At 43.2% G+C, this 15,782-nt stretch overlaps 1 protein-coding gene across 3 annotated transcripts in view; it reads left to right on the top strand.

Annotated features, from left to right (window-relative positions):
* The first annotated feature begins 207 nt into the window (after positions 1–207).
* The window catches only part of MFSD6 (major facilitator superfamily domain containing 6), a 32,111-nt gene continuing 16,536 nt past the window's right edge, over positions 208–15,782 (top strand). Inside the window, exons 1-4 of one of the 3 annotated variants that reach the window (XM_075093934.1) lie at positions 208–1,408; positions 2,480–2,826; positions 3,436–3,485; positions 12,276–13,872. In XM_075093934.1, coding sequence (XP_074950035.1) covers positions 12,329–13,872 — 1,544 coding nt within the window. In that variant the 5' untranslated portion in view covers positions 208–1,408; positions 2,480–2,826; positions 3,436–3,485; positions 12,276–12,328. Of the gene's footprint in view, positions 1,409–2,479; positions 2,827–3,435; positions 3,486–3,776; positions 3,902–4,431; positions 4,454–12,275; positions 13,873–15,782 lie in introns of those variants that run through there. The other 2 variants (XM_075093932.1, XM_075093933.1) reach the window with 2 other exon arrangements.

Raw genomic sequence — 15,782 nt, 5'->3', positions numbered from 1 at the left:
AAATTTTTTTTTTTTTGGCTCAGAGTTAAAAGCTGCTGAAGGACAGCAGAATATTTTGTGCCAACTGGAAATTCTTGATTTCGAAGTACAGCTCTAGCTTATGAAAGAAACCAAGAAGTTTTTCTGTGCATTAAAATTTAAGCTCCTGGAAACCATTTCCATAAGATGGGGTCAGACGCTTTACCTTTGCCATTACTGGAAAATATCAGAAGCGGAAATGGAGATATCATACAGATAACATACAAGATGTTTTTCCATGACAGTTTTCTGTGTTATGCTGTATTTGCTTTATTTTTCCCCTAACCTAACGAACAAGTCACTGAGTCAGCTGACACCACTGAGTCCTTTTCAAGCAAAATCTACTGTGGTTAGCCATGTGCAGTTCCAGCAGGTATTTGTATGTAATTTTATTTATTGTACTTTTAAAAATAACTACTTTATTTTTTCAGGGTTTTTTGGGCTTTCTTTTAGACACTAAAGGTTTTTGTTGGTTTTTTTTTTAAGCAGCGAGGCATTTGTAACTATTTTTGGCAAGTATCCTCACCATGATATATGGTAAAGTGGTATAAGACACATAAATTGAAATCTTTATAAAGCACCATAAGCATTTAACCAAAGCCCACAGAAATCCAGAGGCATTCTTTCAATTTCATGGATAAGTTTAACCCAGGTGTGGGTTTATAGCACAGAGTTTGTTTTACGGCTTGTCTATGAATGAACTATATTTAATTTATAAATAATTATTTCTGAATATTCTAATATCCAGTGGTCAGGTATATATTTATTATTAGTGTCACTCTATCTATTAGCTAAGAGAAAGAGACTGCTGTTTGGTAGTTTCTCCGTATATCACATTTTGCTGTGATTCAGAGCTTGATCCAGAGGTCTTTGAAAACAGAGATAATTCAATTAATTTCAATGGATTTTACACCTGACTCAGCTTTTTATTTTCTGTAATGTTTTAAACTAGCAAGTGTTTCAGTAGAAAACTTGGTACTTTAAGCAGCTTACAACTACATTTCCTTTTCTCTTTGGCTAGAAATATACGGCCTTTTGTGATAAAAATACATTAGGACAGTTTGCGTGCAGTGCCGCAGTTTCTCCATTTCTGCTAATCCTCATTTTCATAGCTGAAAGAACAGAGAAAGAACTCTCTGAGCAAGTGTAATAATTTCTAACAGGCTGTAATCCAGATCTTTACATAGAGCCTCACTGAAAGAAATAACCATGCAGAGCCCTATTATGTTCAGTTTTGCACATGCTGGAGTAGCTGGTCAGGCTGGAATCATACTGTTCAACGCTCAGGCTTTTCGCAGTGCTTACCATACGATTCGTACCGAATGGAGGCAGCGGACCCCACTCTGAGCTACGTGACCAAACTCGGTACTGGAGTGGGCCTTTAAGCTCAGTAAGAAACCATTTTAACACATGCATATATATGTATATAGATATATACTCATATTAATATATATAAAAAGGTATTTATATATAAAGAAAATACTGTAAATTACTCTGTATTAGTCATATTCTATACTCTGATCCTCAGCTGTAACTTCTTGTTCACACACCAGGTTATGCAACAGCCTGCAAAGAAATTTTACATATTTTGTATTAATTGGAGAGCAGATCTTATGAGGAGGGGTTGAGGGACCTGGGGTTGTTTAGTCTGGAGAAGAGGAGGGGGAGGGGAGACCTTATCACTCTTTACAACTACCTGAAAGGAGGTTGTAGCGAGGTGGGTGTTGGTCTCTTCTCCCATGTCACTAGTGATAAAATGAGAGGAAATGGCTTCAAGCTGCACCAGGGGAGGTTTAGATTGGATATTAGGAAAAATTTTTTTACTGAAGGAGTGGTCAGGCATTGGAACAGGCTGCCCAGAGGGGTGGTGGAGTCACCATCCCTGCAGGTATTTAAAAGATGTGTAGATGTGGCACTTCAGGGCATGGTTCAGGAGACACGGTAGTGTTGGGTTGATGGTTGGACTTGATGATCCTCGAGGTCTTTTCCAACCTTCAAGATTCTACGATTCTATAATTTCTCCATTCGGAAAGCATTTGGGGGGGGGGGCAGGAGGGGAAGTATTTCTGGCACCTCCAAAGCCAAGTAGAAGGAAGGGGGATCATCAGGGTGTAACTCCTCAAAAACACAGCTTCAGGAAAAGGAAATACAAGCAAAGCTGCAGAAGATGGTCACATTCTTAGTGTGTGGTGGGCAATGTTAGATTATCAGAGTCTAGGGAAAGACTGCTTTTATAGCTCCAGTAAATGTAGTCTACGACGACAAAGATCAGCTTTCCCTTTTCAGTTCACAATTACTGGAAACGATTTGAAATATAGGTTCTCCCTAAAAGCATTTGTAGTAATTTGCCAAAAAGTCTCCATCAAGATTAAATAATTTTGGTTAGAGCTGACATCTGGTTTATTACAGTAATATTTTGTAATAAAACTCCCACTATATGAGTTGTCTCTGAATTCTGCAGGATTGCAGGAGGCCTGGACTCCGGGTCTCATCAGATGCGGTTTCCCTCTGTGGTTAACAAGCCACGGGGGAGATTCTCAAAGAGGAAGCATTTTGAAAATCCTTCCAGAGACATATGATAAACAAGACTTCTCCTGCCCCAGGGTCATCTCCCCAGTGAAATTCAGCTTTTGTCTCCTGCCTCCTTCAGGAGAGGCCTGTGCTGTAGGGGCAGGCAAGCTTTTAATCGGATGGTGTCCTCAATGGCCTTCGTATCCACAAAGATCTCACCCCATCAGTACATTAAGCATGACGGGAACAACCTTGTGAGAGCACTGCCTTCCGTGGGGACTGGTATCCCTTTCACCGGTGAGAACACACCTGTTGTGTCCCTGTTCCTCTCCCTCTGCCTGAATTATGCAAACCTGTAGTTTTCTGTTTCTTCCTTTGGTCAAAATAATGAAAATTATATTTTCCTTGAGGAAAGGGGGGTCCTCCCTCAGGAAAGGGAGGTGCAAATAAGATGCAAGTAGCAATGCATTTGTCCTGTGGAATCCAAGTTATCATTGCCTGCTGGTCACTGTCTGGGCAGAAGCCGCTTGCACTGTGCTGCTGAGAGGGATGACTGGTGGCAGCTGCTTGCTTCATTGACCCTGCTTGGACTGCGGCCCAGTCTGAGGTCCTGCCTTCAGAGCACTATCACTTCAGCTTAATCCTCGAACAACTTGGCTACCTCCCGTTCAGTTCAGGGCTGATAAACGCCCCGACTGTCAGGCTGGCCTTTCACTTTGTCTTATTCCTTGTTCTTTAGCTTAACACCACTGACCTATCGATAGCGCAACACGGCTCAGTGGTTGCTCAGCAAGTTATCCTCCCTGCCTGTGTTCTTCTGCCTCAATAATTACTGGGGGGGAGGGGGGGGAAGGTTTGCGTTACTGTTTTAAGGATTTACGTAACTTTATTTGTATATAACTCTAGAAACAACGTTACTGAAGGGATGATGCCAGTGGCTGCAGAAGGCACCGCAGGTAATACTTAATTTTTGATGCTGCAACACGCGTTTGGAACTTCTGAGGAGCAGGAAGCGTTAGGAATGCTGGGTTACGCGGTTGCTCGGGGTCCACCAACGCTCCCCAAGCGCCATCTGCAAACCGAACGCCCACCCGCGGCCTCACCGCAGCACGCCCCGAACCCCGCCAGCCCTCCGCTCGCCGGGCGGGCCGGACCGGGGGCGGCGGGGGCGGCGCCGGGCGGCCCCGCTCTGCGGCGGGGGGCGGCTCCCTCCCTCCCTCCCTCCCTCCCCGCGGCGCCTGGCGCGGCCCGGCCGGGGGGGGGCGGCCGAGGGAGCGCGGAGCCGCGGCGGCAGGAGGAGGCGGCGGCGGGAGGAGGGAGGGGGCTGCGATGCTGCCGGCTGAGCGCCCCCCCGGAGCCGCCCCCGGGCGAGGTGAGTCAGCGCGGCCCCGCGGTGCGCGGGGGGCCGGGCCGGCAGCCAGGCCCGCGGCAGGCCGACCGACCGCCCGGCTCGGTGCCGCCGCCGCCGCCTCCCCTGCCGGGCGGGCCGGGCCGCTGGCCGGCTGGTACCGGCGCGGGGGTCGCTGCGGCCCGGCGGGGCTGGCGAGGCCGGCTGTGGCGCACCGCGGAGGCGGGCGGCCGCCGGGCCGGTGGGGACGTGCCCCTCCCCGATCTGTGAGCCGGCTCCCGCTCCCTCCCCGCCCGGGGCGCCGGGCCCTGTCCCCGCGGCCGCCCGGGGTGCTGCCGTGTGGCCCCTGCCTCGACCCGCCCTTCCCGCCCGCACGGCTGCTCGGTTCAGCTTTCCCCTGTCGGAGGTGTCTCCTGGCGGCGCCGGGCCGGAGCTCGCCAGCTCCTCCTCAGCCGAGCCCGGTGGTCGCCTGGCGCTGGGTACCCCGGCGCTCACCGGGGCTAAGCCTGGCCTCATCAGGATGTCGGGCCGCATCTCCAGGAGCTCGGCGTTGTGGCTGGAGCGTAACCACCGAAGGTGCGACCCAGCCACCCGAGGCCGCGCTGCCGCTGCCCTCCCGTGTGACCACCGGCGGGTGCGTAGGGGCCCCGGCGGTGGCCGCTGGCCGGGCCCTGCCCCGCGGGGCCGCCCGGGGCACCCTGGTATCCCGCCTTCGTCCTGCTGCCAGCGCTGTGCTGCGGGCAGCTGTCACCTGGCTTCTGAACCCGTAAATCCTTAAAATACAGTGATTTCTAGTAAGCAGGTTGTCAGTTGCTCCTCTGCTTATGAAAACAAGCGTAGGAATAGATGCTTCCTTAGGAAATCAGTGCTGGAGGTACCAAGGGTCTTACGGCCCCCGGCTATATCCCAAGTTAGATGGAGTTTAGAGCCCGTGTTTGGTCAGCAGCTCTAAAGTTTTAACAGCAGGCTCTTTTCAAACATTGTGTTAATGAAAAATGTAGCATTGAAGAGTGATAAACTTGGAGGTTGGGGGGGGGAGGAGAGTGGCTGGCTGAACATAACACAGATGTATTTCAGGAAAAACTCACCCAGAACAGTATGACATTGCTAAAATATATGGCATCTGGTTCTCCACTCTGTTTAGTAAAGTCCAAGGAAAAAGACTGTAAAATGTTAGTTTTCTAGCTTGGTTATTTTATTGCATTTGTCTCCCTGGATATATAGTGGACAATGGCGGCGCTTATTTTGTTGTTTGTATTCTCTGGAGACCCACTGGGGAATGGGGGAAAAGAAAACAATCCTGTTTTTAAGGATACTGTTGTGATAGCAGTCATAAACCCAGTAAAAATCCTAAACAGGTTTAAAAAAAAAAAAATTCAAACAGGTGGAGTGAGAATATGACAGCAAGAGCTGATGATTTGAGGAAGCTGTGGTCAGTCACTAATATGGCTGGTGCTAGGGCACAACTTAAACATGGCCTAAAGTTTGTCTTAATCTTCAGCTACAGCACAATGGGCTGAGTTTATATAGCAGCGTGGGAGATCGTGTGCCAGCGACGTGATCCGGCTGCAGTGGCGGCGGCTGGTCCCCGAGGCTGGGCATTGCCTGGCAGGCCTCTCTGCTCTGAAACATTCTGCCGCTCCTGCCGCTGCCAGACTCGGTGGTGCAGCTGGGTGCCTGTGTCCCTCCCCAGCGCTGGGACCAGCTGTGCCTGGGCAGTATTTCGGCTCGGGCCCTGGGCACTCGCCTGGTCTGTAGCTGAAGGCACTCTTGTTATTTACCATCGTTAATGAAGTGTAAACCTTGGCAGTGTAGATATGTAGTTCGTAAATTAAAAACTGGTTGAAATAATGGGAGTCTGATATTGACTAAAAATAAACCGTTTAAAAAATAGAGCCTACTAGGACATCTTAATTTGCACATATTAAACGGAAAACATGATTGGACAGCAGGAGTAAGTTTAATGGTTTTTCTTTAACAGATGAGGATCTGATAGTGTTCTTGTCTTTAATGTTAATACTAGCACTATTGTATCATCTTAGCAACTTCAGACCTATTATAAAGTGCATTAAACCTATTATAAACCTGATCTTTACATACTTCAGACATGCTGTAGTCTCTCAATCTAATTGACTAAATGTGTCAAAGTATGTGGGGTTTTATATGCATATTGAATGAGGTAGAAAAACTGATAGACCAACACATTAAGTAAGTGCACGCCGAGCAACACAAAATAAAGCAATTTTAAGCGTCAAGTGTTTAAGAACAAGATGGTTTTACTTCATGGAAACCCTAATTATGGTGGTTAATGTTACAACACTAATGTCTCGCTTCAGATTTGAAACAAATATATTTCCCAGCACCAAGTTAATTCACTAAGCGTAATTTATTCCTGATTTTATAAATTCTGAGTAAGGTGCCCGTGCTGAGGCCTCACAGGAGGACCACTTACTTTTAGAGAGCAGGGGATGGTGATGTGGACAGGTGGGCCAGCCTGCCCCAAGTTGGTCTGTATGGCTCAGCAGGGGACAGCCCCTCCAAAGGCTCCGCCTGGAGGTTGACGTACTTGGGAGAGGTTTGGGAATGTGATGCAAGAGGAAGTGAAGTCTATGCACTCCTCTGGTATGTAAACAACTTTCATCATGGCATTCTCCTTTTTGGCATGGATGCAGGCAACAGCACCAGGCTGTTCCTTGTGGGTGAAACTTGCACAGAAATGGAAAATGCGGTCTATTATTTATGTTTATTACAGCGATGCCTTGTAGGCCTGCTGGATGTGGGGCTTAATTCTGAGAGACACTGCACAGATACTGTAGCAGAAAGCCTTTGATCCAAAGGTTTTGTAGTTTAGATCAATGAGACAAGGTGGGCTGAGGGGGAGGAGGTAGCGTGCATGAGCAATACAATGGGTGCACTTTCACCAGCTGGGGGATGAGGCGAGCTTTCTTTGGAAGATGGATAGTTTTTAAATCTGCTTCTCTAGCACAGACCTCTTGTGAATCAAATAGTGACTTAAAGGTTTATTTAAGAAACATGTTTTCTATTAGTAGATTCGAAATTGTTCATATATAAGCTTCGTGTACAATTTCATGTGTTTGCTACAAAGTCGGTTTGCTAGTTTGTCTGAAAGGGGTAAAGTAAGATGTGATGCCATGTTGGCTGGCTTTGATTTATCTGCACAATGCAAATAGCAAGCTAGTCTGCTCTGTTCTTACAGCTGCATGTTGCTTGAGAGATTAATTAATGATCCTTTTTTGAAATTCTACTGTTAGAGTGTGTTTTATGAGAGTATATAAATACAAATCTTCTACAGTGATTTTTCTTGGTATTTAACAGGTTAAGCTACTTCCAATCAACTGTCCTGTGTGGTTTTGTTTGGTTTTTTTTACTTTCAGTATACATCCAAACCCTGATTTTGAGGCTCTGCTTTGTGAGTCCTAATTATACTTCAATTCTCAAAGCCTAGTGAATGGAATATATATGCTGAATTAAACTTTATTTAAAGACAGCAGTATTCATTCACCCTAAATCTAAGTGTCTGTTGGTCTGCAAGTGGAGTTTTAATGCCTTGTGCTATAAGTGCTATGGTATTTTCCCCAAGAGGTTTAAGGATTTGCTACCCCAGTCTAATCTGTTGATTGGCTTCCTGTCCCATCCGTCCCCCCCGCCCCAAGATACAGTGCAAAGCAGGTGTTTTGGGTTTTTTTTCCCCAAGGTTTTGGGAAAAGTGATTCCAAGAGGAAATTTGAGGTTTTAGTATACTATATTATTCTTTTCCTTATTATCATTTTGCTTTGTTTTATAGGGACCTTCTCATAATGTCAGGTTGTCTTGAATAGATTAGCTCTTTATCCTTTCTGATCTTGAAATCCTCTTAATTATTAGGAAAGCTAGAGTAAATGAGGATCGATTTAAGAAAAAAAAAAAAAAAAAGACAAGAACGCCAAGAAGATACTTAACTAAATATAAAATACCCATATTTGCCTCTTTCCACCTCTCTGTCAAAGAGCCTCATTACAGTCATTGAAATGACCATCACATTGTCATCACTGAATTCCTTGGGACAAATGTGTTTTTCCGCTGTTCCTCAGATAGTTGCTGAAAGGTACAAGTCTGCAGGAAAGTTGCTGTAGCTGTTAGCAGATGACTGGATGGAAGACGTGTCATAGGTGTAAGGGTTTGAAAGTGAATTTGACTTGCTGGCAGTATAGATACATACCAGGCAGCAGCAATCTGCACCAGGAAACTTAGAAAAAATAATAGACTCTAGCGCTTACATGAAAAAAAAAAAATCCTATCTGTGCAAAGCTTGAAGGAAGAACAGTGTTGTGGTTAACAAAAATATTCTTTATGTCTGAAAAGAAGCACATGCACTTGTGCATAAACAGGCTCAGAGCGCGAGTGATCTTGTAGAATAAACCCCAGTCTGAGAAAGCCGGGCTGGCCGCAAGCTTCCTGTGCAGCTGTGAGCGAGGGACTTGTGCTCCAGGGCCTGTATGGCAGGATCATGAGTTGGGGGTAAGTGGGCAGTTCAGATTTTAATGAAGACTTTTTTGGTTTTAGCCATGTCAGGGGTGATGGGGTGATGAGGGAACAAAGACTTGGTTCCCTGTTCCGAGTTCTGTAGCGGTTTTGGAAACATAAACCTGTGGGAAGACAAAAGCTTGTTTGTATGTCGAAGGACTAAGGTGCTTTCTAGTGACGTACATCTGCCATGCTGTCCGCTTGCTGCACCTCTTTCCCTTCTCTTTGCAGGGCTTTCTCAGGATCTTTGCAGAAGTTTCTTCCTATTTGCAATTTAGGGCTTTGTTATTTGTCTGGGCGCTTACCTAAGTTGAGGGAAGATGGCCTCAAAACCATTACTCCTGGTTTTCCCTGTGATGTTACCACTCCGCAGCCTCTCTGGTCTCACTTGTCCTGGCTGGACTGATGACATTCAACAGGCCTCTATCAACCTTCACGCTCTGTTCTGCCTCAGACAAGTTAAAATTTATATCCACATTGCAATCCATTCTGTTTACTCTCTGAACCTTTCTTCCTCACTCCTATTCTCTGTTGTTCATTTTAAACTTGCCGGTAGTGCAGTAAACGTGCCAGATGTCTTCTATCTTCCTACTGTCTTGTGGATCAGAAAACATCTTTGCAACGTGAAAGTATAGTATTTGCAGGCTACGGTTAAAATAACGAGTAGATAACTAGTCTCTTCTCACTTAAAAGTACATTGTTTTTCCATCTGTTTGATTTGCTCCACATTCAATCCCTGACTGGCATGGCTTTTTTTGTAGAAGGAAAGCCCTGTAGATTATTACGTTTTTTGTAGATTTTTCAGTAACAATAATGCTTTGTTGGGTTTCTCATTTTCAGTCATTTATTTTTAGAATTTAACAAAACTGCTAAATAAAATCACTTTCAAAAACCTGACTCCTAAACCAACTAGTGATCAAAACACTAAAGAATGCCATATGGCTCCTACCAGTCTTGATGCTGTTATATTTCTGAAGAGTATATTCTGTGTTATTAATAATATTCAATGAAACACTCCCAGGGTGGGAAAATATTTACTGAAATTTTTATGAAATATACTTTTCATAGCGTTCTTACACAAGATGTTCTAGTCAAAATACTAGAAGCATATCTTTTGGATTAATCCTTGCACACAATGGGTTAGCAGAAGATGGATGCTGGGGCAGATATAAGTAATGGAGGGGGCAAGAAGATGCAGCAACTCAAGTGTTTAAAGATTAGCCATATAACAATTTTTAATATGCTCACTATTCATACGACGTACAAAATTGAAGTCCCATTCCAATAGAAAAGGGAAACTGAATTAAAAAGGATTTAATATTAATTGCTCTAAAAGCCTTCAGTGTAATTTATACGAAATCAGGTGGTTTAGAGTTCATATGTGGGGACAGGGAATATGGCTGCATTGTTTAAACCAGGATAAAATTTCAGTTCATGCTTGCAAAGAAGTTGTCCTAACATCCAAGTGGTTAACATGCGAGTTCTATCTTATCATATCATGGGTACAGAGAAGGAAATCTATTCTTCAAAATTAAATGCCATAAACCTCTGATACAGCTAGTAAGCAAGTTGCTGTAAATAGATGAGCATATATTGGTTTTGGTAGGACACAGGAACACCACTGAAACCTCAGGTATGTCCCCTTGACATAACTGGGGCCCTGCACAAGCTCTGGCGCCTGTGTTGTCAAAGCAAGGGGAGGCGTAAAGAAAATAAAAGCACAGATGATGACTGATCTAATTTACTCATTAGAAGGAATTGTTTTCTGGATATAGAAGCCAAAAATGAGCAAATGTATGAGCAAAAAACCCACAGTTCTTCGAGCTGTCAGGTGAAAGTGGCTGACTGAGCTGAAAACTGCAGGAGCTAACTAGACAGCTCCTGGTTTTTGGTTCATGTGGCTTTTGATGGTAACAGGTAAGAGCAGGAAAACCTGTTTTCACATTTGACTGTTCTAACAACTTAATTAGGACTTTTTCTAATATTTTGACACTTCAAGTACTTTTTAAATCTGATTGTCTCTGAAGAAACTGGTGAAAAAAACAGTCTGTATGTGCTGGCATTGTTTTGATTAACTTCTGACCTTGAATACACAAATATTTAAGATTCCAAGATTTTTATGCAACCTTTCCTCCTTAAGTGAAACCAGAGATCCTCGTAGATAGTATCCCACGGAAATGACATGTAAAAGTGAAAAACACGCACAAACCTCATGAGTGTTTGGGATTTTAATGATGGTATTTTTAGACTTGTCTGTCATTGATCTGTGTAAGGTTTAGATTATTTTAATAGAGTGTTGTTTTTATAAGTATCCATGACTACTTCTGTCAGCTGTTACGTGTATGTTGGATCAGTAAGAAATAATGAATTTGACATACTTGTGAGTACTAGAGTCTCTTTTCTGTGACTAGCCTTGCATCGGTTTGCAAATCTATTGTCCGTATTTAAATAAATTCTGAATTATAATGAAATAATTTAAAGGCACTGGATATATCGATGCATGACTACTTTCAAGGGGACGATATGGTGCTTTTGGTTGAGTTTTGAAAGACTGCGATTTCATTGGAGCTCTTTTAGTGGCAATAAAGTGCACACCTGCAAAAAAATACTTCAGATTCCCAGAGAAGATATTCCTGGTCATAAATTGAGTGCTCTTAAATAAATTTCAGGTTCGTCTTGAATAAAATGTTCTTTTCAAATATTGGTCCTTGAAAAAGGGTTCATGTGTGATAGTAACACTAATCCAAAAACCAAAGGGATGACAAAAGCAAAATATATTAGATGTTCAACTTTCTCATAATGAACATGAGCTGATCTTCCTGGGTTAACTTTATAAATATTAATATAGCAAAATAGTTGCCTAATATAATGATACAATGAGCTGGTTGAGCTGGTAGCCTGCTGGCAGAGCTTTTTTTTTTAATTCCTTGAAAGGAAAGCCTCTTTTAGCCTAGCTTATTAGAATAGTTTGTTGTTTTTACGTATGAAAGCTGGTTGGTCAAATCAAAGTCTAAGTAGTGGCGAATTTATTTTTAAGTGTTGCTTGTCAGTTTTGCAATCTTTTATTTCTGCAAAGGGTAAGTGTGGGCAGCTGCAGAACAGTTATCTCCCAATCCACCTTTCTTCAATTTCAGAATTTGACTTGAAGAGATCATTGCAGGACCTGTACTTATTTTCTGTCCCTGTGTTTCTTTGCTCCCAGGTCTTTGATGCCTTTGAGGTTGTTATCCTAATTTTGAGGGTCCTTGTAATCTTAACACCCTGTCCTAATTCCCACCTCTCTTCCCATTCAACCTAGAAGCTCAAGCGTCCCACCAATTTCTGTTGTGGTTGTGGAGTGCTTAGAAAAATGTTTCAAGAGGAAACTGATGAACCTTTTGAAGGCCATTGTGAGGCTTTGGATAATAATTTGTTTGATAATTGAAAAAACCCCATATATATCTATATGGCTGCACTATTTAATTATGAAATTGTGGCTATCCTTTGGTAAGTAGGGAATACTGGTAATAAAGCAGATAGCCTTGGGGGGAAAAAAGGCAACTTGAAAGAAAAGACTTGGAAATGCTTACCAGTTAATTGCCACAGTAACTTTGAGTATATAAATTATTCGCTGTCCTAAACATGAAAGGTGTTTTATTGCACCATGTTAAAGCTGCTGTTGGGAGAACGTCTTCACAGAATTGGTCATAAAACATATTTTTATTGATGCTAACAAGTACCGGTAGTCTAGACAATTGGCTTTCCCCTCCCTGATACTGCATTACTGCTCAGGAATGTCACTTAGGGAAAAAAAGAAGCCAACTTTTGTCCTTGATGACTGGCATTGCAGGTCTGCTCCTTTGTGGTCCCTTAATTATGTTTTATTTGTTCGCAGGGTAGCCCCAGTTCCTTGAGAGCACACCAGATATTGGATGCTTGTGGTAAACCATGGCAGCTGATGACAAGGTTGCTATTCTAACTGATGATGAAGAAGAACAGAAGAGAAAGTATGTGCTTGCAGATCCTTTCAATAGCATTTCCAAGGACCAAGACTTGCCACCCCAGAATGAATCCCCTTCAATGGAGACAACCACCGTCCCAGATGAAGAGCTAGATTGGTTAGAGAAGCACTGTGTCAAAATAAACAATGATCTTCTGATCTCAAAGGTCTTCTATTTTTTCTTCTACTCTGCATATGGCTCTCTCTACCCCTTGCTGCCTGTGTATTACAAGCAGCTGGGTATGTCACCCAGTCAGAGCGGACTTCTGGTGGGCATCAGGTACTTTATTGAGTTTTGCAGTGCTCCCTTCTGGGGAGTGGTGGCAGATCGCTTCAAGAAAGGGAAGATTGTCCTCCTCTTTTCGCTTTTATGCTGGGTTTTATTTAACCTGGGGATTGGATTTGTTAGACCAGCCACCCTAAGATGCGTACCAAAGGGCCTTCCCCCGGCACCTCCCACCAATGCAAGCAGCCTTTTAACAACAGTTTTGCAAAATGCCTCAATGTCTTCTCTGCTAACCACAGTGAGTACTGCATCCACGAATGTTCGGGGGAAGAGAGGCCTGCCTGCTTCCAGTCCAGTCACTTTGGAAACAACTGGGACAGCTAATTCTGAAATAACATTCCTGTTACCTACGCAGAGCAATGATGTGGAGTTTGTCTTGGAAAACAGTACCCATTTTGTTTTGAAAAACACCACCACTAGCCCTGTCTCACCAGGGAATGCAACTCCAGGTACCACCCCAGCTGCCATCACCACAAAGCCAATGCCTTTGGACCAAGCTGTGCTCGTTTATGACCAACAAGAAGTAGAAGCTATCTTTCTACTCATTCTGCTGGTTGTCATAATAGGAGAATTTTTTAGTGCTTCCTCTGTTACTATTGTGGACACCGTAACACTGCAGTACCTTGGCAAACACAGGGACCGGTATGGATTGCAGCGTATGTGGGGGTCTCTGGGCTGGGGACTGGCCATGCTCTCCGTGGGAATTGGCATTGACTATACCCGTACAGAGGTTGGCATTGAAGGTCAAGGATGTAAAGCTCCCGAGTACAAGAACTACAGGATAGTTTTCATTGTTTTTGGTGTTTTGATGACAATGGCATTAATTGTGGCCACCCAGTTTCGATTTCATTATGCGCACTTCAAGCAAGAGGAAAATAAGAGAAAAGAGGTAGAAATCTCACAGGTGGACAGAAGTGCCTCCAATGAATCCTCCAATAACACTCCTACCAGTATGAGCCAGTCACAGTCTTTCAGTTTTTGGGACCTAATAAAACTGCTGTGTAGCATCCAATATGGCTCAGTGCTCTTCGTGGCGTGGTTCATGGGGTTTGGATATGGCTTTGTGTTCACCTTTCTTTACTGGCACTTGGAAGACCTGAACGGCACCACCACTCTCTTTGGAGTTTGTTCTGTGCTCAGTCACGTGTCTGAGCTGACTGCCTACTTCTTCAGCCACAAATTGATTGAATTGGTTGGTCATATCAGGTGAGATATTAGCAATCATTGAAGAGCTATACAAAAAATATTGAATTTCAGGCCTGGCCTTGTGTTACAAAGTGAAATTCAAGTTAATCCTTTTCTTTTCAAATTCCAAGTCCTGCTCAGTTACATAGCCAATTGAGTTTTTTTTTTTAATTATTACTTTAGGAGTTGAAAATGCTCTGAAATGCTTCCTTTGCATTTTAGTTGTGTGTTAGTATGTGCATTATGCCTGGCACCATAACCTTTTGCAGACTGTTCCAGAAGATATCCTAGTTCACTCATGCAAAGTTCTGGTAGAGATCTTTATAAATTGCCACCCACTCAAGGATTGTCTGTTTTGATATATAAATACCATTAATTTTACTATTTTTTTCCTGATGAGTAGCAGTGTTCTGGAAACCTGCTTCTCCTTGCAGGGCAGTTGTTTTCCCCCGCAGTAGCCTGGGAAGGTGTCGATCGCGTGCTGCAAGGGGAGGAGGATGAGATGAAGCAGTGAGGTGAGCACCTCCTGTGCACATGCCCTTGTAATCAGGCTCTGGGTGTTGGCAGAATGAGGTTGCAGCCTGGTAGTGTCACTTACCAGTTCAGTTCCTTGCTCTCTTCCTTTAGTTGCAATGGTGTGTGTTAGCTACTGAAGTGAGATAGCCGTGCAGGGCTTCGCCCATAGTTTTTTGCCTCCTGTAAGTTAAACTGATTACTTCCAGCATGTTAGTGAACATTGTTTTCCTCTAAACTCACAATTAACTTAATTTCTACATATTCTAAATCCCTTCATTCTTCTTTGAAAAGGCTCAGGAGGAAAGATGAGGGGGAGTCGGAGTTAATTAAGTCATAAAGGTTTGGGGTTTTTTTTTAATATTTACTCAGGTACTCTGTGCAACTGAGCACAGAGCTCTGTGCTGTTAGCATCGTGGCTTTTTCCAAATGCCCTGTTTACAATCATACAGTCATTGAGATATAAGTATTTTTTAAGCTGTCTGCACTGTTCTTTTTGTGCATTCTTTTCTGTGGTTTTCCTCTTTGGTTTTTTGTTTTGCTTTTATTGGGATGAATTTTTTGATTCATTTGACTTCTACTAACAATGTTTGAGATGCTTAGTACAGTAATTTGAGAGATTAGTTAAAACATAGGATTTTTTTCTTCCTTTAAACTGAGAAGGATCTCTTTACTTTGAATCAGTCTTTTAATCCCTGAATTTGACAATAATTAGTGTGAGAAAACAGGACACCTTGCATGCAAAGACTGGAGGAAGGATATGATGATGGAGTGGTGAGAACAGATCACAATCTTGATAGCTAAAGATAGCTTGGGTATGCTCTTTCAATGTATATTGTTATAGTATAAAATTTGAGCTTAGACTTCAAACAGAGGAAGAATGAAAACCAAAAGAATGGTAGGCTTGTGAATAAGATGAAATAGAAGGGGATAGGAACACTGGCCAGTAAAAATAAAGATGACGTACAGGATTAACTCCTTTTTTTTCCCCCTCTTTGCTGTTAAGACTATGAAGCCAAGATTGGATCAAGATTAAGTTGTTAGAACACTAGCTCCTATTTGCAATGAACACATTCTTTATACCTACACCTGGGAAATGCATATTAGTCACATTTTAAAGTTTTCTAATGCTTGCTTGTATTTAGTCATCAGAGTTTATGAGATGTCTCCTGGTTGCCTTTCTTCTTGTACTGTTTGAACTTCGTATAATGCATGGTTTGCTCAAGAGGAGGCAAACATTTTGTTATTGTTGTTGTTAAAGACGAATGTATCGGCGTTCATAGCTTACATTCTTTGATAGTTCTGTATATGTCTGTTGCCTTATAGTACAGATATTCTTTCTCCCATTAATAAGAACCAATACCCTCCAACCATATATCCTTGGCGCCGTCCTAGACAGAAGCATTTGGGATTGGTAT

The sequence above is a fragment of the Phalacrocorax aristotelis genome, chromosome 5 (assembly GCF_949628215.1).
Source record: "Phalacrocorax aristotelis chromosome 5, bGulAri2.1, whole genome shotgun sequence".
NCBI classification, from domain to species: Eukaryota; Metazoa; Chordata; class Aves; order Suliformes; family Phalacrocoracidae; genus Phalacrocorax; species Phalacrocorax aristotelis.
This window is presented reverse-complemented; position numbering and strand designations above follow the sequence as displayed.